A 26,033-nucleotide genomic window follows, 5' to 3' on the forward strand; every position below is an offset into this window, starting at 1 on the left:
AGCCCCATAATGAATTAACCTCAGGACTGTAATGAAATCATAAGTATAATTGAATTTAATGAAATCCAGAGGAATCTGAGGGTTTGGAATTGACAGGAGGCCAACATTCCCACAGCCAGAAAGAGTGAGGTGGAGGAGTTGACGCGTGGACCTCTATGCCAGATCACGAAAGTGAGAGTAAGTGCACTTACACAGATGATAAAAACCCAACGAGGAAGTCTGGCAGTAAAACTTAATAGCATATCAAATCACGATCAGGACACTAAATGCAGTGGGCCAGAGCCATCCTCCGGCTATCTCACTGCCCACACAGCCAGGGACATCCTGAAGGCCAGGCCCAGGAGGCTGGGCTCAGTCACACCGGCTCTGTCCATCAGCCTCAGCTCCCAGGACAGGCGGGTGTCAGGAGGGAGACGTTTGCTCAGCCAGACCTTCTTCCTCCTCTGGGCCTGGCCTGGCTCCTCATCCTAAACTCTGTTTGCAGAAGTTTATTGCTTGGCCTCAGTGTCTTGTTGAGGGAGACAGAGGGAATTGATGCCAGAATGGGAAACTTTAAGGATATCAAGAGAAACGCTAGAGTATACATGGGAAACTTCAGAACAACATCTTTCGGTGTTGAGGATTTCTCCGGACATTTCCAGAACTAGTAAAGAGCAGGGGAAGTGGGTAAATGGGAGGGGGAGGAGGGGTGTGCACAGTACCTGGCTGGGCACTAATTACAGGTGTTTAGTCAAATTAGCAGCTATTCGGGTACAAGCCATGACCCTAGCCCATAAAGAATTTAGTCCTGTTAAACCTTTTGTGCACAAATATAAACCTGAACAATCTAGTCCCAAGGTTAATTCATTCAGAAAGTGTGTGGAGCACGGCTGTCAGCGTCAGGGCCCTGGTGGTGAGCTGGGCAGAGCCTACGTCCCAGTGGAGGGGACGGGCAGGGAACAAGTGAGCAGATTACCCCAGCTCCTTTTAGTACAACTAAGAAATAAAACAGGCTATTGGACGAGAGCATGGTGGGCTACAGATAGGCCAGCAGGGGGGAGGGGAGGAGAAGATTTCATTAAAGCCTCGAGTGTCAGTGAACCGAGAGGTCCTGCCTGGCTCTCCCCGACCCCTCTCCTTCCTGGGGTTGCTGAGCTGGTGGCCCCTGCCGGGAAGGAGAGGCTGCTTGGCGTCCCCAGCTGGGCTGCCGGTTTCCGTGGGGGCAGCTCGGTGAGGCGGGAACAGCACCACGTGCTCCGTGTGCTTCACGTACATTCGTTAAACGGGCCTGTGGGGAAAAGAAACAGCCGACTCACCAAAACAGCCTTTTGTAACCTGATTGTGTAGAAAGTGACAAATGGGTTGTGATGGTGCTGAATGTTCATTTCTAGAAAATAATGTTCTCACAGTTCAAAATAATGATGACCTTGACACCTCAGGGTTAGAGGTCCCGAGTGGGCTCTAGTCAGACCTTGAGCTCCCAGAGTCGTCTGTAACCCTGGGTACGTTTTCCTGGATAGAGGGTTTACACTGGGCTCGTGATCTCAAAGACACCTGGCATGGGGCTGCTGAGAAACCTCTGCTGTGGGCAGCTGGGCCAGGCACAGCCGGCTGCCCTCCCCACCCCGGGGCCAGGAGCTCAGTGGTCCCAGGGGAGCCTTGCCCAGCCAGGCAGCAGAATTCCTCAGAATTCCTGCTGAGGAGGCACAGGGACGTCCTCACTCCTCTGAGGCTGCTGTCCTCCTGATTGGGCCCTCTGTCCCTCATCTCTTACTAACTTGCCATGTGTCCTTTCATCCGTCTCGTCCAGGAGGTCTTCTCAAACCCCTGGGCTCCCTAGTCATTGTGTACTAATTATTTAAGTAGGTCTGTTCTTTTCATTGCTGACCAACAAATATTTATTGTGCATCTATTAAATGATAGGCCTTTTGTTCCTGTGGAGGTACCAGGTAAAAAAATCTCCAGGCCCCGCCTTTAAGGAGTCTCAGTCTGGAACCTGGCACCCAGCATGATGAGTGTAAAGTGCGTGTGCGGCATGTCCAAGGGTCCCAGGAAGGAGCTGCCAGCTCCCTGGGGGCAGGGTACAGAGGAGTGTCCCTTCCCTGCTTCACCTCTTGAAGGCATCGTGTGTGTACCACGTCCCGCTGTGGACCCAGGACCACAGTGCTGTCTGTCACCAGGCGGGGAGATCCCAAGGGCTGAAACCGCCTCTCCCCATTCTGCTGCATTACAGCCCAGCAGGAGCAGGGAGCCCCCACATGGTGGCAGCAGGAGTGCCCACATGCTCAGCACTTTCTCCCCCTGCTGCCGCTGGGCATTGTGGAGCCTCTGAGTTGAGGGTTAGCGGTGCCCCTCTTCCTTGGGCCCATTTGGGAAGAACCAGCATGTTGGTGCAGCTGAGAGTTGTAGCTGCTCCCTGAGCTGCGGTCCATCAGGGTCAGTGTCCCTGACTGAGTCATGTCCCCAGTGCTCTGTCCAGAGGAGGGGCATGGCAGCACTGCCTGGCAGCTCAACGATCAGTTAGATTTTATGTTATCATTAAATGGGGAGTAGCTGCTCTGGAGCCCCTTGACCCTGGGGGAGACCAGATGAAGATGGGCTGAGGCAGCCAGGTACAGGCAGGAATGAGTGGAGAGATTAAGAAAGAGATATGTTCCTGTCACCTGAAGCTGAGCTCTGCAGGAACAACTTGGAAGGAGACAGGAATTTTCATCCTGGCCGAGGGCTCAGATGGAGGCGAGAAAGCTGATCTGTGGCTCAGAGGGCATGGGAGGCCCCGTGGGAGTGCTCCTCTGATAATGCTGGTGTGTGACTTTCTGTCTTCCTTTCTCCTTGTCTTTCCTTTTCCTAACGTAGAAGAGGAGCAAGGCAGTGCTCTTGCTCCCACACAGTGGCACTCCCCCAGGAGGTTGAGTCACGTCCTGTCACCTGCTGAGCCTGGTGTATGTGTGGTCCCCGCACAGCCAGGCGCTCACCTTGCCTCCAGCCTGAGCCAGTAGGGACCTCTCACCTCCCAGCCCTCCAACATCACAAGCCAGAAAGTGCTTTCTAATAAATGAAAATAATTTACAAATGCGGATGTCCGTCATCTACACAGAGTGCTTGTTTTCTTTTTAATGTATCAAATTTTATTATTTGTGACATCTTATTGCATTCATGTAAAGGAAAGGGCAAAGCAGTCTTTATCCCAAAAAAATGCCATTTATTTGGAAACAAGTCACACTCTATTATATCATGTGGGGACAACTGGAACTTAATTTTTATCTATACTTTTGCTTCTGTGAATTTTATTTCTAACTCAAGGCCCCAGACTCCCTTCTTCTCAGAGAAGATGATGGTGATAGCAACGTGCTGCCTGCGGCCCAGCCCCCAGCCACGTTGCTTGGGTCTTTAGCCCAGCTCTGTGACCTGTGGCTGTGTGTGTAGCCTTGGGCTGTCATCCACCCTCCTGGTGCCTCAGTTTGCTCATCTGTAGTATGGAGATAATGTCAGTTCCTACCTCCAGGGGCTGTTGTACGGATATAAAGCACTGGTTAGTACCTGGCACGCCAGGGCTGTGTACATGGCGCCAGTGTTGTTTATGTGGTTATTTCATTTTTGTCTCTTGAGTACCTTTCTCCAACCCCAGCCTACTCCAGGTGGATTAGGGAAAAGATCTCTCTTGAGCAGGCGAATATCCTCCTTTCCTCCCAGGTAGCCTGGTGTCTGGGAGTCCTTACAGAGTGGTGCAGGACACCCCTGGGGCTGCGTGCCACAGGGACGATCTCTCTCACTCTCTCCCCACAGGGTGTGGACACTGCAAGAAAATGAAGCCAGAGTTTGAGAAGGCAGCGGAAGTCCTCCATGGAGAAGCGGATGTAAGCTTCCTTTCCCGACCCCGCACCATGCTCTTTTAAAGACTCACTGACACAGGGAATCATTACGACAACTGCCCCTGCAAGCCCTGCAGCAGCTCTCCCGGTCCACAGAGGCCTGTGGTACCTCCATGTCCCCAAGTAGACAGGTTTTGGTCAGACAGGTGGGGTGCCTGCCAGGGATCAAGGGGACAGAAGGACTTTTGGGCCACGTTCCCATGCCCGTCCAGGTGACCTCTGTCCACTGCCTCTCCTAATGCTATTAGCAAGGCCCCAGTCTGCCCAACATAGTTGAGGGGGCAGATTGAAAGGCCTCATCTCAGCCCATAAATGAGAAATGATGGACATGCCAATGTTCAGCTATTCCCTGGGACTGGGAGCCCATAGGACCAGCCACCCCCAGTCAAACTCCAGCAGGTCCAGGATGGGTTGGGGGGGCAGCACCTGGGCCCCTGTGTTCCGCCAGCACCGCATCCGAGGCTGTAATGCATGGTTGGCCTTTCCCCCATCCCAGAGCTCTGGTGTCCTTGCAGCTGTCGATGCCACCGTCAACAAGGCCCTGGCAGAAAGATTCCACATCTCAGAGTTTCCTACATTGAAGTATTTTAAGAATGGAGAGAAATATGCAGTGCCTGTGCTCAGAACAAAGAAGAAGTTTATTGAGTGGATGCAAAAGTAAGTTTTACGATCTCAATAGCACCTCTTAGCTGCTGGCTGTCTGCCACTGGAGGAGATGAAGCAAGCTTCACGACCCACTGTCCTGGGCTCAGGGCCTACAGGAGTCAAGACAGAGTTGGCTCCCTAAAGGTACCTCTCACATGCCAATCCCATGTCCTGATGCAGCAGGTCACTGGCAGCCCCTTGGGATGCAGCTCTGTTGGCTCCACTAAGCCGTGGGTTCCCTTTTCTCTCAGCCTCCTTGGCCCCAGCTCCACCATCTGCATTTTATTCCATCCCCTTGGACAAACAAAGGGAATGCACAGCTCTTCGTGTTCAGAGCTGGCGCCATTTTGTCCTGGGTATGGATGGGCTCCTCAGACATGATGTTCTGAGAGACACCAGCTTACGGAATGGGAGCAAAGTTACCATTAGGTTCAGGAGAGGCCTCTGGCAAGGGTGAGTGGGCTGGCGAGGTCCAGGCCTCAGCTTCTCCCACTTGGTCCTGCTCTTCTACCAGGGGAGGGATTCTAAGTGTAGCCAGGCTGTTGTTTTAGGGACCAGAGGAGAGGGGCGATCTTCCTCCGAAAGGGACAAGGTGCCTTCTGGTATCTGAAGCAGGTGGCTGATTGACACCTGCTTCTCCAGCCTTGCTCTGGTGCCAGGGCCATTTCGCTGGGAGGTACTGAGTAGAGTGGGGTCAGGCCAGGGCCTCGCGATGCTTGGACATGTAGGTAGAGAGCCAAGGGGATTGGGAGCATTGATCGTTGCTGATCAATGCTCCGGAGTCCTGGGCAGAGGGCCTCTGTCCTCCTGTGTGTGGTCCCTGCTGCTGAGGGCCTGAGAAGCACTGGGTTAAAAGCATGGGCTCTGCAGTCTGAGAGACCTGTGCTCTGATCGTGACCCTGAACCACCTAGTTGGCCCCTCTAAGCCCAGTTTCCCATCTGTAAAATGGAAACGATACTTTCCCCATAGACCTGTCTAGAGAATTAAATTATCTGTTGAAAAAGTGCTTAGCACAATGCATGATATGGAAATCTCAAACAAAGGAAGCTGTTTTTATGACTGTTTCTAGCCACCGCTGGGGCTTTAACTGACAATATCCATGCATAAGTGATGATACGGCCTAGCCTTTGCAGAATGCGCTCCTACCTCTTGCCCCATTTCCTCCTCAAAGCCCTACTGAGGCCAGAGTTTTTATGTCTGTTTCATTGCTGAAGAAACTTAGATTCAGAGAGGTTAAGTGCCCTGCACAGGGACAGATAGTTCTTTCGGGCTCTTGGAAGGGATCCTTCAGGTGGAGCGTGAACAGCAGATGGCTCTGGGATGGGAAACTGAGGCTTGTCACCCAGAAGAAGGGCGAGCAGATGGCATCAGGCAAAGCGGAGGGTGTTTCCAGGTGTGTGCATGGATGGCTAAGCTGTGGGTCACTGAGAAGTGCCTGCCAGCAGGCCAAGCTGGGGAGCCAGTGTCCCGGGAAAGGGCAGAACAAGGTCAGGCGAATGATGTCAACCATGGAGCCAGGAGACCAGGAGGATGACAAGAAGGCTGGGAGGGGCCAGTCATGGTCACCAGCACAGGGTGCCATTAGCCTAAATGGAGAAGTCAGGAAGAAAACTGGTTTGGGAGGTGTGCAAGAAGAGCAAAGAGGCCGGGCGCTGTGGCTCACGCCTGTAATCCTAGCTCTTGGGAGGCCGAGGCGGGCGGATTGCTCAAGGTCAGGAGTTCAAAACCAGCCTGAGCAAGAGCGAGACCCCATCTCTACTATAAATAGAAAGAAATTAATTGGCCAACTGATATATATATAAAAAATTAGCCGGGCATGGTGGCGCATGCCTGTAGTCCCAGCTACCCGGGAGGCTGAGGCAGAAGGATCACTTGAGCCCAGGAGTTTGAGGTTGCTGTGAGCTAGGCTGACGCCACGGCACTCACTCTAGCCTGGGCAACAAAGCGAGACTCTGTCTCAAAAAAAAAAAAAAAAAAAAAAAAAGAAGAGCAAAGAGTAATGTGTTCTAAGTGACAGTAGGTTCAAGGTGACTGTGGGACTTCCAGCTGGAAATGCCTGAAAAACACCTGGAATTCGTGGGCTTGGGTGAGAGGTCAGGGCTCACGTTATCCTTATCCTCAGCCACAGGCATCACTGGAGCTGTGCAGAGGGGTGAGGTCTTTTAAGACTTGCAGGGAGTCTGAATAGAACGGGAAGAAGAGAGAGGGCCGTGCTCAGTGGGGTGCTAGGCTGGCGGTCAGGAGCCAGGTGATGCAGGAGGTGTGGCGAGAGTATATGGAGGACATGGCAGCTCAGTGCGCCCCCTCTCCACACTGCTCAGAGAAGAGAGAGAAAGAAGTTGGGCTGGAGAGGGGGAGCGGGGGAGCAAAGGCTATTGAAAGACCCTGGAGATCCATACTTGCAGGAGGCAGAGTAGAGTCTAAAAAGTTATAAGCATTTATTTAACACCTGGCATTTGTTAGAGCATCAGTAAATATTAGTTCCTGGGCGGACTAGGTGCTTGACATGCACCGTCTCTGCTCTTTATAAAGATCTTAGAAGTGGGTGCCATTGTCCCCATTTAACAGGAAATGGAGACTTATGGGGTCTGGTAACTTACCTGAGGCCACACAGCTGGGAAGTAATCCTGATTTGAACCTAGACCCACCCCGTTGGCCTGTGCTCTCTCCACCAGAATGAAGGCTGGGGATTAGAAAGGAGATAATGGATGGTCACTTAGGGTCCCAAAGGAGTTAGGGAGGAGGGGCTGGGAGCCAGGTGGAGGAGGTTCTCCACCTCCAATGAGGAGACAGGACCCATACCCGGAGAGACTGCCCAGCCCTAAAACGGGACCAACTTCCACAGTTTCACAAAATGGCCCCTTAATAGGCTCTGCAAGGGAATCAGACTATTTTTGCCGATGGTACGGACTTGTTCATGTTTAAAGTGAGGTTTTAAAATGAAACGTTAGAGGAAATACAGTGATTTCTTCATGCATGTTCCCCTGGGTGGCTGGGGGTGGGTTTGCTCACCAGATCTCTCCTCATGACTGCTTCCCCCTCCCCTGACTGCTCGCAGCCCCCAGGCCCCCCCACCTCCAGAGCCCACTTGGGAAGAACAGCAGACAAGTGTGCTGCATCTACTGGGGGACAACTTCCGGGACACCCTGAAGAAGAAGAAGCATGCCTTGGTCATGTTCTACGCGCCTTGTAAGTAGCTCCGGCGCTCACCGAGGGCCTGGCCCGGCCACGCCACCCCAGGGACCAGGGCAGGGTCAATCCGGGATCATCTCTACTGTGAACCAGGTGCCCTGATCTCGTTCTAGGCGGAAGGGTCCTTAAAAGTCCAGGGTCTCATGGCCGGGCGCGGTGGCTCACGCCTGTAATCCTAGCACTTTGGGAGGCCGAGGCGGGCGGATTGCTCAAGGTCAGGAGTTCGAAACCAGCCTGAGCAAGACCCCGTCTCTACCAAAAATAGAAAGAAATTAATTGACCAACTAAAAATATATATACAAAAAATTAGCCGGGCATGGTGGCGCATGCCTGTAGTCCCAGCTACTCGGGAGGCTGAGGCAGCAGGATCGCTTGAGCCCAGGAGTTTGAGGTTGCTGTGAGCTAGGCTGACGCCACGGCACTCACTCTAGCCTGGGCAACAAAGTGAGACTCTGTCTCAAAAAAAAAAAAAAAAAAGTCCAGGGTCTCCTCATTTTGGGGAAGCCTTTCTCATGGCAGTCGGAAAGGCCCCTGCCTCTGTTCGTGGTGGGGGCCAGTCCCCTGCTGTCCCTGGGCTTCTCGTGCTGCCTGCCCGTCACCTGGCTACTTCTCTCCACCCCTCAGCCACACAGCAGAAGCCTCTCCCTGACCTTCCTGGAGCCACCTGGGGCAGAAGCTGTGGTGTAGGCACAGGCATATTCGTTCCTCAATTCTTGTTTTCCTCAAAGCTTAAGTTGAGGAAGTAACACGTTAGCTGACATTGGTGTTTGTGACCTCAGGTTTTGTGTATTCCCATTTCGAAGTTGTTAACTGATACTTAAAAGGAAAGGTTCTTAGACTTCCCACTCTTCTGTTGCCCTTCTCTCTCTCTCCCCCCAGGTTATAGCTCAGCTTAATGGAGTGGGGATAATAAAACCTGCATCTACGGAGAAGCCCGGCAGCTCCGTCTAGTCGTAAACTCGCTGGGTTGGAGCCATAGCAGCCCCCCTGTGGGCACCGGCCCCCTCCTCTCTAGTGTCAGTAACCGTGAAGTCTCCGGGCTCTCTGGTGTCTGGGAGGGGCGGCCTCCCTGCCCCTCCCCTTCTGCCTTGTCACCTCAGAGCCGGGCTTGTGCCCCCAGTTCCTTGTGTGTGCCTAGAAGCCTGAGTGGGTTTTGAGAAGTTGACATCTTCCTTCTGGGCAAAGTAGAATGTGGAGGGCTGAGCCTCGCCCAAGGTCATGTGGCAAGTTAGTGACAGGCCCTTCCCACGGCCTGGGTGGCTCTTTCCCTCTCTGTCACATGCACAGTCCAGCAAGTGAGTGTTCTCAGCAGTGAACGAGAACCTGGCTACAGAGGTGGGAGTCCTGACCAGCCACTGGGTGGACTTTATAAAGTCCAAACTAAGTACTTTCCCCAGAGATGCCCCCTCTGTCCTCCAGACCTCTGGGACAGAGATGTAGCAGTCCTACCGCCTCTCTTCAGCCCCTTCCTGCTCAGAGGCCCCACTGGCTATTGGACAGGCAGCTTCCTGGATTGCTAGGGACCCTGGGCTAGTGACTCCTGCCCTGCTGGACTGCTAAAGATCAACATCCATCCTTCCTTCCTTCTCTTCTTCCTTCCTCAAATATATAACAGCTCTATGCTGGGCCATGTCCCAGGCCCAGGATACAGGTGAAGGAGCATGTCCCTACTGGGCCCCAAGGGGCTCACGTCTACTTCGACAAAACTCTAAACCTGGCCCATTCAGGGCAGTGTCACTGAGTGACTCAGCCTCGGGCAAAGGGCTTGGTCCTTAGACTTTCTTCATCTCTCTTACCACATTTTCTGTCCCTAAATCTTGGCCCAGTATGTGTAGGGAGATACGTCTTTATCAGTGGGTTCAAGGAGAAAGACTATCCAAGGACAAAAATATATATATTTTTTATGATAAAAATAATAAAACTTATTTTAATATGTATAAATATACTATATGATATGTATTTACAGTTATATATATATATCTAGAATCTGAACACCACAGAAAGGTCAAACAGTAGTAAAGTCTCATACTTGTTACAAAGTAAAAAAACAAAAACCTATTCCTGCATCCCTGCTCCCCCCAAGTCTGCCCCCACATCCTGCCCCCCCAGTCTCCACACAGATCCTCCCGCGGGTTCACTGTCCCCTTCACTCTGCATGGTGCAGTCATGGTGACTGCCCTCTGAGGCCAGCACGGCTGGCTCTCTAGAATTGGAATTTTCCATCCTGTCCTCAGACTTTGCTTCTCTCTCTCCACCCTGGGAGGCTTCTTTGGTTTCCTGCTACACAGATGTGATGCCTTTTTTTAAAAAGCCCAAATTAAGAAAAATCATGCCACTGCTGGCCCACCTGACACCTCTTGGAAACATCTTCGTGCACTTTCTGAAACAGCTTCCCTTCCAGTTTCTCATCCGCTGTGCTCTTGCTCTTGGGTAATGAGAAAATCAGATGCAACAGAAGGCCAGTAATCTGGGGCCTGGATATTTTCAATTGATAGTAATGGGGATTTGTACCAGGCTGCCAGCTGCCTTTATACTTTGAACAAGCAAAATGGTTAAAAAGGAAAACTTAGCAGTGAAACCAGATTTTGAGGAAGGGGGTGGGTTATTTTCAACCAGGGGCCTGTGGCTGCCTGCAGCATGTGTCTTTGATGTACCTTGTTAGCCAGCGGCTTGTGCTCTTCAAGTGTTTTGAAAATGGTATAACATCATTCCTTTCTAGTATGACATTTTCATGAATTCGAGATGTGTTTCCCTCTGTTAGGTGAAACTAGTGAAGTGTTACTTGTGATTGTCATGTTAAGCCATTAAAAAATCATCCATCCCATCTTCTTCCATGAATTAGGCTGTGCTGGGCACTTTGTCTCATTTAGTTGTGATAAAACCCATAACCAGCCCAGGTCTCCTCCACGCCCTCCGTGTCAGATGTCGGCAAAATCCCTCTAAAGCCCCTCCTATCGCCCCCACGCTGTTCTGGGCCAACTGGCTGCCACCAGCCAGGCCATATGGGTGGTCCTGCCCATCTCGGGAACTGGCTCAAGTACTAAATTCAGATTAAACTTGTAGCTCAGCCTTAATTTGGTTTCACAAAACCTTTTGAAATGCCAGTCATTGTTATCTCATTTTAAAAGGAGAAGACAGACAGAACAGAGCCATTCCTATGCCCGCCGTGTCATCTCTGCCTGCTTTCCCGAGGCTGCGGAGGCCGGGGTGCCGGCTGATGTCCGAAGGTTGTGGGCTGGAGCCACGTCTCCCTACCGGGCATGTGGCCTCTCCCTCCTGGTTCTGATCAGAATTAATCACCATGGTCGGGGAGATCCTCCCCAGGGCCCTTCTGCCCTCTCTCGGTTCTGTTCACTGGTGTCTGGGAATGGCTGAGAGAGGAGGTGGGTTTGAGTTCTGATCTGTTCATGCTGAGGGAAGGGCCAGAGCAGCCTGCAGTGTCCTAGGCTCACTGGGACAAGAGGAGAAAGTGGCCCACACGCAGGTCCCGGCCCTGCACCTGAGATGTTGCCGTCAGAGCTGCAGGGGCTCAGGGTGACCCACAGAACAAGAGACAAGATGACGAAGGGCACAAGTGTAGCTCACAGGCCCTCTCCACTGAGGGCCTTCTAGTGTCAGAGGACTTGGGGACTGTCTGGTGACTCCCTGTGGTTTGTCTTCCTCTCAGCCTGACCTTGTCCCCATGTTCTGGCTTCGAGGTTCAGGCAGATTGCAGAGCGAAGGGTGGAAGTAGAGCCCGAGGACGGTCTGGGGCGGGTGGGGCTTGCTGGGAATGTGGGTGTTAGCAGAAGGCGTGAGTGGTGGGGCTCAGGCAGAGTGGTCGCCCCCAGCCCCCACGCCCCTCGTTTCCCAGCACCATTTCCTTTCAGACATGAAATGGAGAGATTTGCCATTGTCACTGGAGCAAGAGAAGATAGTGACAGGCTCGGAGAATCCCTCCCCTCCCTGGATCAGGCTCGTCTGCGTCCTGAGGGCAGCCTCTGTGGAAGGACCTGCAGAGCCAGACCCCAGGGGCCAACCCCTGACCCAGGCAGGAGTGTACCCTCCTTGCTGCTTTTGGCAGGGACTCCTACCAAGCCCCTTGATGACGTATCAGACGTGGGAGAACGGGGTGGTTTGAGTGGCAAGGTTGGCACCTGGACCCTGACAGTGGGGCAGGGAGGGCTGGGACTCATGGAAAGGCTTCTCCTGGGTTCCAGAAAGCACCCCTGGCTCTTCTTCCTCCCTGCGTGTGCAACTCTGTCCTGTGTTCTCTCTCCCCCTCACGCAGGGTGCCCACACTGTAAGAAGGTCGTTCCGCACTTTACTGCCACTGCTGACGCCTTCAAAGATGACCGAAAGGTAAGAATACCCCTCATCATCTCTCGTCCTGCCTCCAGCAGATCCTGCACCTTCCTTCTTCCGTTCAGGTCCCCTTCCCTGAATGGGTGCAGTTCTGCTAAGACCTGTAGGCAGGGGTTCCTTGGGAACAGGACATTTCTTCGTAAGGCAAGGTAGAGCAGGCTGGATTTATGCTGCACAATCAGCACTTGCTTGGAGGAGAGGGATGGTAAAAGGGGTCATCTGTTAATTCTTTTAGTGTTTGAACCTTTTTGCAGTAGGATTGTAGTCATGCATTACTTATGTAATTGAAAATACAAATTAAAAAATCCAACAAAACTGAACTGGAGGAGGCCACAGCGGAGGGGAGCGGGGCTGCGTCCGTGGAGCGGCGTCCTGCGTACGTGAAAGGCTCCTGCAGCTGCCAACTGATGAAGCATAAAATTAACAAGCCCGAGCCGCAGATTGGATTAGAGTGGGCCGCCAGGCGCGTCCCCCAGGCAGCTCCAGCAGCTGGGGTGGTGGTGGGAGGGGGCTCATGGGGCAGGGGCAGATCCCTGAACTCAGGGAAGGCAGGTCATCTCCCAGTCCTTGAGTCCCTTCTCATCTGCACCAGGCAGGGTGCTGGGGAGGGGCCTGCAAAGGCCCTTCCTAGCCCTGAGACCGGGTCACAGGTACCTCTCGCTTAACAGGCCCCAGAAGCCCACGGTCCACTCCAGAAAGGTCCCCTCCAGGCCTGGCCCATGAGAGCTGTACAGGGACAGAGAGTCAGAGGAAACCAGAGTGGGGACAGGCACATGTATGGAGACGGGGACAAATTGGGGACCAGATTCCCACTTAGACCCAGATCTCGTGACCCTGACTCAAGGCCTCCATCGTTATCCACAAACCCCGACTGTCCCTTTGAGACACCCCTCACCCCCTCCAGGAGGGAGTACAAAGACCAGAAACATTTTTCTCTTCTGTCCCCATTTGTCCTGCACTGAGAGGAGTATGGCAGGAGGGGGCTTCCCGTGTCCATCTCACCCCCCCACCCCTCCCACTGTGCCACCCGGGCCCTGTGCACACCACAAGTGGTTGCTCCTGCTCTGAGTGTCCCAGGGATAACAAGCACAGCCTGGGCTGCCTGTCCCCAGGACTGGAATACCAGTCACCCCTCATCAACTTCCATCACCCTCACCCGGAACGCTGGGCGCTCTGGGCGGACAGGAGAGTGGCTGAGGTGTGTGGTCACCCTGCTCTGCTGGCTGCTCAGGTCCCCAGGCTGCAGGAGATCTGGGAAGGGACCCTGTGGCATACACAGAGCCTGGGCGTGCTTCTCCCAGTGAGCTGAGGAGCATGGTGTCGGGGAGCATGGTCCAGTGGGGTGCCAGGGTGGCTGGGGAAACCCTGGAGAGATGGCCCACATTGACATTTCTCTGCTCATGGCCACTGAGGCCTGACCCACGTCAGCACAGGGGAGGCCAGGCTTGCCAGGCCAACAGCAGGGGCCAGAGCCAGCCCCTCCTCTTCCCCGTTCCCCCTCCTCCGATGCACATGCACCCCATTTCCTTGAGACACCCCTCTTCTTAGACACTGATAACACCTGCCTTTGCTTGCCTCATTGTCTTTTTTTTTTTTTTTTTTTTTTAAGAGGTAAGGTCTTACTCTGCCACCCAGGCTGGAACACACAGTGGCACAATCATAGCTTACAGCAGTCTTGAACTTTGGGCTCCAGTGATCCTGCCCCAGCCTCCCGAGTAGCTGGGACTGCAGGCGAGTGCCACCATGCCTGGCTAATTTTTAGATTTTTTATAAAGTAGAGTTCTTGCTTATGTTGCCCAGGCTGATCTTGAACTCCTGGCCTCCTGCGATCCTCCCACCTCAGCCTCCCAAAGTGCTAGGATTCCAGGCCTGAGCTACTGCACCTGGCCCATTGTGACAACTTGGGCCAGTAGTGTTGCTGGCCTTTTCTTGGGTTCATTCCCTCTGTCCCTCCTTCAACTTCCTTTATTCTAAGCTGGATCACCCTCACCCATTTTCAGGAATGTATTTCTTAACCTCTCTGTCCAAGGCAGCTGACCTGCCTGGGGTTCCTGGGAGCAGCTCTCGTAACATCAGGGAAGCCAGCCATCTGGGAGTACTGGTCACAGGCTAGTATGTGGGGACTACTGGTCTGTTTGCTCCCCCACACACATACCTTTACTCCTGAGGGTTCAAGGCCCATAGAGCTGTGTCCCCACCTAGGCATATCCAGCAGGTCATTGACAGCCAGAACTGGATCTCCTAACTCCCAGTTCTTCCTGACACCCCACGCTGCTACCTCTTAGCTGGAATTGTGTCTTTTTTCCACCCAGAAGCTGGTCCCTGTTCCTTCCCCAATCAATATGCAGTTGGTTGTTCACTTCCATTTTCATAGCCAAAGTCAATATTAGCTCCTGCAGAGATTTATTTTACTGAATCAATAAAGCTGTGTGTGGCAGCTCATATTTTAGCTGGGGAGCCTCCACCCCCTTCCAGGAGCTCACTTGGGGACTTTATCAGTTGACACGCTGGTGGGGAAAGGACTGCAAACTGTTAGTGTTGGACCGGATGGTGTTACTGAAGGGCAAGGAGGACAAGGGCCCATGGTGGGCTGGCAGGGTGGGGTTTGCCTCGCACTGCGTATCAAGGTGTCTCAGCCTAAGGTGTGGCCAAGCGTGCTACCCTTGGCTGCGTGAAGGTTATCCCTGTGTGATTGGCCCACGTCACTCTTGGAATCTGGCCATGTTACATAGGTCCTCCTGTGTCCGAAGCTGGCTACTGCCCATCAGAAGTGAAAGCTCCCCAAGGGCAGGGACCTCATTTGGCCTTGAATTCCCCACAGTCTTGACTCCTTAAACCTCTGTAAATGTTGACTGAATGAAGGAACAATAACCTATTTGAATCTTTACCGAGAGCTCTTCTTCCACTAAAAACATCATGTCATGTTCTCACAGTAGCTGCTCATCAAGGTGCCACTACACTCCTCATTTTGCAGATGAGGAGACTGAGTCTTAGAGAGACTGAAGGACTGGCTCAGAGTTCCTCAGCTGGAAAGGGGCAGAGTCAGAATCGAGCAAACAGGGTTGTCCTGAGTTTGAGTTCTCCCAGAAGCAGACTCTGCGTGGGGCTCTCCTGTGCAGGGCATTTATTTGGGGGGGTGGTCTTAGGAAGCACTGGGGGATGGAAAAAGCGATACAGGAAAGGGCAGAGACCAAATCAGTTGTGGTGTAGGCAGATGAGGCTCCAGCCCACAGGAGACCTACCCGGGGCAGGTGCCACAGAGTTGTCCCACTCGGTGGTCAGGGAAGCCAGGGTGCTTGTCCCCGGCTCCCATCTGGTCATTGGCTTTACGTCCAGCTCCCTGTGGCTGGGAGGAAGCGCTCAGGCCAACAGTTGCAGGTGCTGTGGCAAGTGCCGGGACACGGCAGGGCACTGACAGCACGTGCCCCAGGAATTCGTGCCAACTTCCATAGAACAAATCTAGGATCATGAGTGCTCATTCTGTGCTGCAGGCAATGGGCACAAACGTTGAGTTCAGTGTAAGGAGGCAGGCGTTTAGACAGGTGAGATCAGGGTAACTCAGGAGAGGTTTATCTGCTGCCTTCTTTCCAAAGAGTCTAAGCTGCTTCCTTTGGGAGGGCTGCACTTGTCTCCTCTTCTGAAGAAATGGAGTGTGGATTGGCCTTTGCAGCTAGAAGTTGCCTTCTGTGTATGTTGCTGGCAGCTAGTTTAGGTGATTCAGAGTAAGTACACATTTTTAATTTAGTAGATTTATAAAACCATACACTACATTTGCAACAGCTCCAGGGCATGTACACAAATTAAATTCATAATTTCAAGTGGATGCAGGGAGGCAGCAGCCTGGAGCAATGTTCAGCTAACACCTTCACAGTGTAGCGGAGGAGCAGCAGCCTTGGCCCGGGATGGACGCGGAGGGCCCTCGGCCGCTGGCCAGGTGAAGGAAGAGTGCGTGTCCCCTGGGCCAGGCCCCACAGCACTGGCCCTGAGAAATGGAACCTTGCAAACAGCCAGAGGAGCATCTGCCTCGTGTTTCTAAATAATTCAGAAGGTGCTAGAGGGTGAGCTGAGGTTCCCAGAAGGCTGCAGGGGCCAGCCTGGCAGTGTGGGTGAACTGGGCTCCACGGAGACGCTGGCGAGGGGCACACTTAGCCAGCTCGAAGGAGACAGCTGCTTCCCTGCCCCAGCCGGTTGTCACCGTGGGAAGGCAGGGTAAGTGCCATCAAGCCTTCTGACTTTTAAAGAGAAGCTGGAAAGCCAAATTTTTATATTAAATCTTTTGGCTCCTTTTCTATGTTGGCAGCTAATTCAGGTTTATTTTCTTGTTAAATTCTATGTGGGCCAAATAGAACAGGACTGAGAGCCAGATACGGATTGTGTGCAGCGAGTTTGTAAACTCGGCTCTCCGAATCTTGCTGTATGGAACATTACGTAGCTGAAGATCAGAAGGGAAGCGGGAGGGAGGGGAGGGTGAGTGTGGCACGGGGAGGCTGTGCCTCACTCTTCATGCCTCACTCTTCAGTCCTGCAGCTCACCTGGGCACCAGGTAAGTGATCAGCAAATGTGGCCATTGATCACCTGCAGGGCCCTTGTACCTGGAAAAGGGGGACTCTGTCCAAGAGTGAATAGCCAACAGCCAAAGAACTGTGTGAATCATGGTTATTCAACAATTTTAAATTATCTTACTGAATCACCCTCTTTTAATTTCTTCCAAGCATTCATCAGGCTCTATCTGAAATGATCTCATTTGTTCTGTGGCAGTTGCCTGATGACGGGACTTTGTCAAGGTCACCTTTGTCCCCTAGCTTCAGAGCGGGCTCAGCACACAGCAGGCAGGGCTCTAGTGAGCGTCGCTTGTGAGACCTGCCCTTCCCCCTTCCATGACTGCCATCGATGGACCCTTCTCCTCCCCTGGCTTGTGACCCCCAACAGGAGAAAAGTTCTGCTTTATACTCTCTTATTTTGAAAGCACAACAAATGATGAGGAAAAGCTTCCTAGCACATGGAATTTGTTAGATTTTCAAGAAGAGGCCAATGGCCAATTTGAGAACCTCTTTCTGACCAGAAACTCTGATTGCTTTCGTCATGCTGAGCCCCTTCCCAGTTTCTAGAATGTGCTCCCCTGGCTTTCTCCTCCTCGATCTTCAGGCCTCGGCTCAGATGGCCAGTCGTGCAGGGTGCCTTTGCCACTCACCTGGGTGCCCTTGGCACCTGGACCGCCTCCATCATGTCCTACGTCACACTATGTTGGGATGGTCTCTTTATCCAGCCCCCTTCCAGACGCTGTGTCCCTAGTGGGGACGGAGCTTGTGCGTGGGGTCGGAAGGAGGGATCATGATAGCAGCTGACATTTGCTGCCCACTGATTCTGTGCCAGGCCTGTGCCGACCGGCTCACTTGAATCCTCTTACTCAGTCTTCATGTCCTCCTGATAACCTAGATGTCGTTATGATCCCCATTTTACAGCTGAGGGACTTGAGGCACCGAGAGGCTGCATCATTTTCCTTAAGTCTTAATGTTCAGGCAAGCCCAGATCCCACTTGGAAAACTTGACTTCAAAGCTCTTGCTCTCGCCCTTGGTACTACACCGCCCCGAGAAGCAGATGTTCAGGAAATACTAGTTGATAAACAAGTGAATCCCACAGAGCTTCACAGAAAGCATCACAGAACCTGTACTGTTTACAAATGCTTTCAAGTTGTCACGTCCTTTGTAGTTATTATGCTCTTGATTTTAAAGGACAGTCTGGAGGCACCCCAGGCCGATTCTCCGAACCCACCTGCCTTGGAAATCAAAAATAAACACCATCAGTCTCAAGGGTTTTGAGCTGGTGATGCTTTGGTTCAGCTCATCCCTGCTCCTGGGGAGAAAAATCAAAGTGAGCCCCTGACGTGGGCCAGACGCGCAGTCTCTGTGTTGAGAGGTCCAGGCCGCGGCCCGGGCACGCCCGTGCTGACCCTCCCTCGCTTTGCCCCCAGATCGCCTGTGCTGCTGTTGACTGCATCAAAGACAAGAACCAAGACCTGTGTCTGCAGGAGGCCGTGAAGGCCTACCCCACTTTCCACTACTACCACTACGGGAAGTTTGCAGAAAAATATGACAGCGACCGCACGGTGAGTCGGGGAGAGCGTCTGCCGGAGCTCACTGCTGACCGAAGACAGGCAGGAAAACAGCCACTGGGGAGAGGCAGCGGGCAGCCTCCCAGAAACCACACAAGGCCTGGCCCCGGAGCCGGGCGGTCTCCAGGATGCAGGGAGTGTCCTCACTTCTCAGGACTGGCCTCGGGAGCCGGGCAGACCCTGGCACTGTGCAGTCTGCCCACCTCTCAGGACGAGCTTCTGGGAGGCTGGGGGAGGGAGAGTGCACATCTGGCTCAGGGGTTAATGCTCCTTGTACTTTTTCTCTCTCCTTCCCTTCCCTGCAGGAATTGGGATTTACCAATTTTATTCGAACCCTCCGGGAGGGAGACCACGAAAGACTCGGGAGAAAGAAGGAAGAGTTGTAATTTCTGCCTCAGAGAAAGCTTTTCCATTACACTGTGAATGATACCTGTTTTGTTGTTCTTTCTGAATTTCCACGTGTTCTGAAGACAAAGTTTTTTATAGCCGTTTATGGCCATTTTGTACAATTTTGAAATAAAATTAAACCATTTATTCGGTGGTGTGGTTTATTTTCACGGAACCGGTGATAACCCAGGCTGCACCTGCGGGCTGGCCCCTACCTGTCACTGGAGAGCAGAGCAGGGAAATGGCACCAGGGAATATCCTGCTGGAAAATGATGAGCTACCGAGAGGAAATACATTAGGATGACCAGGGAAACAGGGCTGCTGAAGCAAATGGAAACCAGGCATTAGATTTTTCTGGATCACTGTGGTTTCAGTTTTGGTGTGTGCTCTACCAAACTCATTTATGTATTCCTCTTTCTCTATTTCTGTCTTTTCGTCTCCATTCCCTCCCTGCTCTCCCTTTAAAGAAAAAATTAAGTCGTCACTCCAAGGTGAGGGTGAGGGGATCCCTGCGCAGGCCGCTTGCCATGCACCCTGGCTGGAAGGGGCGGCGCATTCTGTGTGCAGTGTCGGGTCTGTTAGCCAGTCCCCGCCACCGGACAGACAGCCGCAGATACTCCCGCAGTGCATCCAGGGTGGCACCTCCCTCTGCCCCCTGCCTGTGTACATCTCTTCCCAGACCACCTTCCGCGCTAGCCCTCCTGCTTTCTGCATCCCAGCGTGACTAGTCCGCCCTGTGCCGTGTTTTGTTTGCTCAGTGGCATTTCTCCATGGGGCACAGAGCAGCCTTGCTCTGGATACTTTGACTTTAGTTTGAAGTAGCAGGCCTAGGCTCGGATTCCTCAAGTAGTTCAGACAGGGGGTTGCCTGTGCGGCAGTACTTGGGAACACGCCTTGGTGGCCTTGCTGGGGAGCTGGCCTGCAAGAACAGCCCTCCTGTCCTGGACAGCCGCCACCTGCTAGCTCAGTCCTTCCTGCCCATGGATGTGCTGAGGGGAGGGCGGAACCTTAGAGTTACTCATGGCTGAGTGACTATAATGTCACTGCGCGCAGCTCCACTAAGTGAAGTCAGGTTTTGAGAGCCCTTTTTCGGTACAGTTCAACACCCCGATTTACAACCCGGGCCAGCTCAGCCTTTCTCTTTCCTCCAGATAACACACGTCCTTGGCTGTGGCCCATCTTTCCCCCAGGGGATGGGGATGGAGAGGGAAGCACACATTTAAACATCATTTGAATACATTTACTAGGCAGGGCGTGGTGGCTCATGCCTGTGGTGGCTCATGCCTGTAATCCTAGCACTCTGGGAGGCTGAGGGGGGTGGGGAGGATCACTCAAGGTCAGGAGTTCGAAAACAGCCTGAGCAAGAGCAAGACCCCGTCTCTACTAAAAAATTGAAAGAAATCAATTGGCCAACTAAAAATATATAGAAAAAATGAGCTGGGCATGGTGGCACATGCCTGTAGTCTTAGCTACTTGGGAGGCTAAGGAGGATTGCTTGAGCCCAGGAGTTTGAGGTTGCTGTGAGCTAGGCTAACACCATGGCGCTCTAGCCCAGGCAACAGAGTGAGACTCTGTCTTCAAAAGAAAACACAACAACAACAACATAATAAATACATTTACAGAGGTCTTTACAGTTGGAGACCATACACAGTCACACAAGGAGTCATTTCCTCCTGACACGGGTGTTATGCACCCATTCATGCAGGGAGCTCCTGAGAGCACATGTGTGTTTGTGGACGTGGGTTTCTTTGATGGCTATATATGGGGTATTTGTGTGGGAGAACACACTTGTTTGTGTCTTCAAACAGAAGTTGTTTGTGGGTTGTGTTTTTTTTACTGCACTATTAATTCCTAACAAAGGCCACTTTCTGGCTAAGGACACTGGTGTGCCCACAGTCAAGGCTTTCTTTCCTCTATTCCACAGCTATAAAGTTCAGATTTTCCTGGCCTCACTTCTGTGTGAGAACTTGAAAACAACATGAAATGTCAATTGTAAATTTAAAATTAATTTTAAAAATAAAGAAGTGGAATTCTCTTCACACCTCTCTTGTTACTGACTTTGGGCATGAAATGAGCAAGTTCATCCCAGCTCTGGGCAGCTGCCTTTGCAGACAGAACTCCCTTCCTCCACACCTCCCACCTAATACACCACACACACACACACACACACACACACACACGAAGGCATGTGTGCATGCCGATTCTGGATCTCTGTGCAGATCAAACCATTGCCATGGCATCTGGGTTAGTTCTATTTCCAGTTACCACCCTTGGTTCTTTGGGGGTTCATTGATGTGCAGTGCAGACCCCCTCCTGCCGTCACTCCCCTGTGTTCCTCTGGATCCTGCATCTGCAGGAAGTATGTGAGTTAGGGGAGTACTCATCTCCATCTTCACTCTGGTGGCTTTGGTCTAACCTTGGCCTCTATTTCTCCCCTTTGGGCTACTACTTCCATTTCAGCTCCCCAAGTGTCCACCTTCAGCTGCCAGCCTGACCCTGCATCCCCGTCTCTTGCCTGCCAGCAATTCCCATCACCACCCATCAGAGCTGCCCCCCCCCCCCGTGCTTCTTGCCTTCCCCACGCTGCCCTAGACACAGTCATTCAGTGAGTCCCTAATCCATGTAATTATCCTGGCATCCAAGTCATATTTTCCAACATTTCCTGAAGGATACAATCATAGAAAATGTCAAATGTTTTGTTGAAGTGTGAATGTATTATATCTACCACTTTTCTCTGATTAACCAATCTAGTAATTCTATGAAAGAATAATTGTTCTTTACCTGTGCACAACATTTTACTGTTTGGATGCTTTTTTTTTTTTTTGAGACAGAGTCTTGCTCTGTCACCCTAGCTAGAGTTCAGTGGTGTCAGCCTAGCTCATTGCAACCTGAAACTCCTGGGCTTGAGGATTCTTCTGCCTCAGCCTCCCAAGTAGCTGGGACTACAGGCATGTGCCACCATGCCCGGCTAATTTTTTCTACTTTTTTTTTAGTAGAGACAGGGTCTCTACTAAAGAGAGTCTCACTCTTGCTCAAGCTTGTCTTAAACTCCTGAGCGCAAGGGATCCTCCCACCTCGGCCTCCCAGAGTGCTAGGATTACAGGCGTGAGCCACCGCACCTGGCCCTGGATGTATTTTTAATCTCACTATACTTAATGTTCTCACAACCCCATGCTGTGGAGACAAGGAGACTGAGGCTCAGGGAGGTTAGGTAACTTGTCCAGCATCACAAAGGTAGTAAGTGGCACAACTTAGATGCAAGACCAGTCCACTGACCCATTCAGAGTTCCGTCCTCTTCTCCATAACCAACAACATTTTGAATAGGTGATCCTTCCTTTTAGTAATGATTGCTTCCTTCCATGGCCCCCCATCATTATTTTAATAACCAAAATAGGCCAGGTGCAGTGGCACACACCCGTGGTCCCAGCTACTCAGGAGGCTGAGACAGAAGGATCGTTTGAGCCCAGGAGTTTGAGGTTGCAGTGGGCTATAATGATGTCACTACACTCTAGCCCAGGCAACTAACTGAGACTGTCTCTTAAAAAAATAAATAAGTAAACAAAAACCAGAATAATACCTGACCCATAAAATCTTCCCTTTCCTTGACTGTGATTCAGATATTTTTCATATTTCCTTCAAGACCCTGAATAAGATTTATTTGGGCCAAAAACCTTTATTTAGAGCAAGCAAGTGCATTCCTTCAAACTCTTAACCAATCTTGAGTTTTAAAAATGTATTTTAATTCTATATATCATCTCTGTAAAAAAAAATCAACTAATAACTAACAAATACCTACATGTATAGTATATTAAATATGTTATAGAGATGGTCCCCAACTTACAATTTTTTTTACCTTATGATGGATTTATCAGGGTATTAAATGCATTTTTGACTTAACAACTTACCATGGGTTTATTGGGACCTAGCCCCATGTTTGGTTAAGAAATAGCTGTATATAAAATATGTATTTATATATATGTGTGTGTGTGTGTATGTATACAATCATGCACCATATAATAATGTTTTGGTCAACAGTAGACAATTATATACAATAATGGTCCCATAAGATTATAATACTTTATTTTTACTGTATCTTTTCTATATTTAGGTATGTTTACATACACAAATGCTTACCATTGTGCTACAGTTGCCTATAGTCTACAGTAACATGCTGTCCAAGTTTGGGCAATAGGCTATACCATATGGCCTGAGTGCGTAGTAGGCTAGACCACCTGGGTTTGTGTAAGTACACTCTGTGATGTTCGCCTGACAAAATCGCCTAACAACACATTTCTCAGAACATATGCCTGTCTTTGAGTGACTTATGACTGGGTATATATGTGTACACACACACACACAGAGAAAGAGAGAAACTGTGTTACTTTATTGTCCTCCAATTCCAAGCTCTAAAAATAACTACTGTCAATTTTGGTGGATATCCTTCCAAACCCTTTAACCTTTTTTCAAACCTTTTAAACTTTTTTTGTTTGTTTGTTTATAAGGAAATATGGATGTGGGAACATGTATGTGTATGTATGTATGTGGATTCAGAAATATTTTTCATTCCAAGATCACATAGAAACTTGTTTGTGTTCTTCCCAGTATTTAAAAATGCCTCCAATTTATTTTGGTTCAAGAAATGAAGTTGGAATTCATCCTTTTGTTTTTTAGAATAGCTAGCCACTTGCCCCAATACTGTTTTGAATAATTTGCCTTTTCCCCACAGAAATGCTACTTTTATCATACAGTAAAGTTCAAAATGTGTTAGAAGGCTGTACTCTCTGCCCTGTTCCACTAATCTATTCCCATTTCAATTACTATTTTTTTTACTTTTAGAATTTTCCTGGCTGTTTTTGCATATGTTTTCAGTTAAACTTTCTGTCTTGAATCTCAGTTCTTTCTAAGCAAAGATCCTTCTATCCGTTCAGTACAAGGATCATTCTCTTTGACAGAGTAAACAGAAATAAAAGTGGTGGAGTTCCACTTTCTTTTCTCATCCATCAACATTATGTAGTTGGCTCCAAGCAAGCAGTCCAGATCTCCCTCCTTCCCTGAACCTCTTGCCCAGGACTTAAGTAGAGCAGCCCTTTTTACTGTCCTTGGCTGTTTGCTGCAAGCCTCTGTCAGCGGACTTTCCAGAAGCTCTCCTGCGAGGTCTTTTACGTGTGCCCTCCTTGATCCTGGGCTTTATGATCAGAGCTTATCTGCCACTCTAACCCCCACTGGATTGTTTCAGGTGTGTCTGCCTTTTCTTTCCACTGAGATCACTTCCAATGGCAAAATCAAAAAACACATTTTTTCAGAACTTCTTCAGCCTGTTGGGCCACTTCTCGTATATACTCTGAGTATTTCAGCTTACGTGACATTCTTTCTGTGACAGTCACCTTCAAAGCCTGAGAGTTATGCCCCCATAGATCCTACTTGCCCTTCTATCTCAAACCCTAAATCCCTTACAGTGAGGAAGAGGAAGGAAGAGATGCCATGAGCATTTTATCATTAAAAATGGAAAACCCCAACTCCTGACTTTAATCCTGGATTAATAAAAAAGAAATCTCAGGTGCTGAATGCCCTGCAATCACAGATGTATTTTTTTTGCCACCTCACTCTTTGGAAAAGGAACAGATGGACCCCCTTGCTCAGGAAAAGTCCCAGGTGCACCACCAGTCCTTAATCCTGGCTGAATGTTTATCCACCTGAGGAACTTTAAAAGCTACCACAACTGGTGCCTCACCTCAAAACAACTGAACCAGAATCTCCAGGACTGGGGCCCTGGCACTGATCTATTTATTACGAAAGGTCTCCAGGTTGTTCTCACGTGCAGGTGTTCTCTCGCTCTGGGAACCGGGGCTAGAGTGCGGCAGGCTGCGCGGGTGAACAGCGCTGAGCTCACAGCGCTTATATGTGTGCAGGCAAGGCTGGAAAAACTTGAAAAAATCAAGGGAAAGCATTTCAAACAACATTATTCTCTAAAATGTTAGAAAATTTTTCTTATGATTAAATAATTGAGTTGCTTAGGGTTTATTGCTACCTATAACCTGAAAATTGTTTCTAAAAAACATTCAATAGGAAGTTATTTATGTAAATCTATTCACATTATCAATGCAATACAAGATCCATGCAACTATAAAGATCTCAGCTCTAAGACTCCAAGGCACAAGACAAGTGACTTCATGGCCATAGTTGTCCAGGCCATAGGATAAGCAGAACATGAGGAATATGACGTTTCAAATGCTACCGCATTTGGGTGTTCAGCCTGGCATCTAGGCTGGGAGTTGCCAAGTAAACGTCTCCTCTAACAGGCTCTTAAGGCCTCAGCAGGACCAAGAATTTAATTTCTGTCATCTCCTGACTGCCTTCCAGTCTTCTACTTTCTATAGAAACTGGTCTGGCTTTCAAATTTCTTTAATTCAAGAAATAAACTAATATGTGAAAGCGTACAGGAGCTTATCTGAATGCAAGCAGACATTTCACCTTCAGAAGTCTTTGACTTGTTGGAAAATGAAAGAGATGTCTGAAGAAGGGCAAGGACTGATAGTGACAGCTATAGAATAACTTTGAGTAAACCAAGCTTCACCAGCCAGAGTGGGGAGGGGACCGTCCAGCTGCATGAGGAGGTGGGCAAAATCTGGGCTATAACTTTTTGTGCTACACAAAGTCAGCCCACCCACTGAAAGCATCACTTTCAGATATACCTGGGGCATCCAAACCCTAAGCCCACCCGGAGTTCCGCACTGTGAATGTGCTTCTGGGCTTTTCTATTGCCAGGCTGGTTTTCTGGTCTGCTAAACCAGTGACCCCTGATCCCAAGGGATATCGTACATATCTTGTTTGGTCACTGATTGTCTTTCTTCCCCACTAGAATGTAAGCACTAGAGGGCAAAAAATATTTTCTGCCTAGTTTGCTATGTTGCCCCTAAACCCAGAAAAGGATAAGTACTCAATACGTGTTTGTTGAGTAAATGTTGGAAATTTTCACACAAAGGTCATTGATGAGCAGGATAATATATGTGAATCATTTGATACATGGAGGATACACAGTTCTTATAGACCTATTAATTGGAGAGCTCAATGAAAGTTTCACTGATTTTGAGAATAATGACATCACACTCAAATTAGGATTTCAGTCTCACCTAGGTGATATTACCAAGGATATCACCAAGAATTACAGATGGAATTGATTGAGCTCTCAGTAGATGACATTTTAAAGTCGTTGTTTGATGCTAAGAAAGATCCAATTGAAATATGGAAAAATGTAATTGAATACCCACACCTTCAGCAACATGCCTGAAAAATGCTTTCTTGCTTTTCAACCACTTATTGCTACAAATCTACATTCTCCTACCTAACCCAAATGAAGATGCCCTTCAAGTCACAAATGACCTATACCCATCTAGAGGATCTACTAAAACTCCGGACCTCCATGCGGCAACCAAATATTCAAATGCTTTCCAACAAAAAGCAGACACAACAAAGTCATTAAAAGGCTAGCTAACTTTAAA

The 26,033-nt window shown here is 50.2% G+C and overlaps 1 protein-coding gene across 2 annotated transcripts in view; it reads left to right on the top strand.

Moving 5' to 3' along the window:
* Window positions 1-18,680, top strand: part of PDIA5 (protein disulfide isomerase family A member 5) — an 88,211-nt gene extending 69,531 nt beyond the window's left edge. For both annotated transcript variants that reach the window (XM_012780474.2, XM_012780475.3), the window contains exons 12-17: window positions 3,766-3,836; window positions 4,348-4,508; window positions 7,556-7,686; window positions 11,960-12,030; window positions 18,006-18,140; window positions 18,452-18,680. In XM_012780474.2, coding sequence (XP_012635928.2) covers window positions 3,766-3,836; window positions 4,348-4,508; window positions 7,556-7,686; window positions 11,960-12,030; window positions 18,006-18,140; window positions 18,452-18,532 — 650 coding nt within the window. In that variant the 3' untranslated portion in view covers window positions 18,533-18,680. The remainder of the gene's footprint in view (window positions 1-3,765; window positions 3,837-4,347; window positions 4,509-7,555; window positions 7,687-11,959; window positions 12,031-18,005; window positions 18,141-18,451) is intronic.
* Window positions 18,681-26,033: the final 7,353 nt, after the last annotated feature.

The sequence above is a fragment of the Microcebus murinus genome, chromosome 1 (genome assembly GCF_040939455.1).
Source record: "Microcebus murinus isolate Inina chromosome 1, M.murinus_Inina_mat1.0, whole genome shotgun sequence".
NCBI classification, from domain to species: Eukaryota; Metazoa; Chordata; class Mammalia; order Primates; family Cheirogaleidae; genus Microcebus; species Microcebus murinus.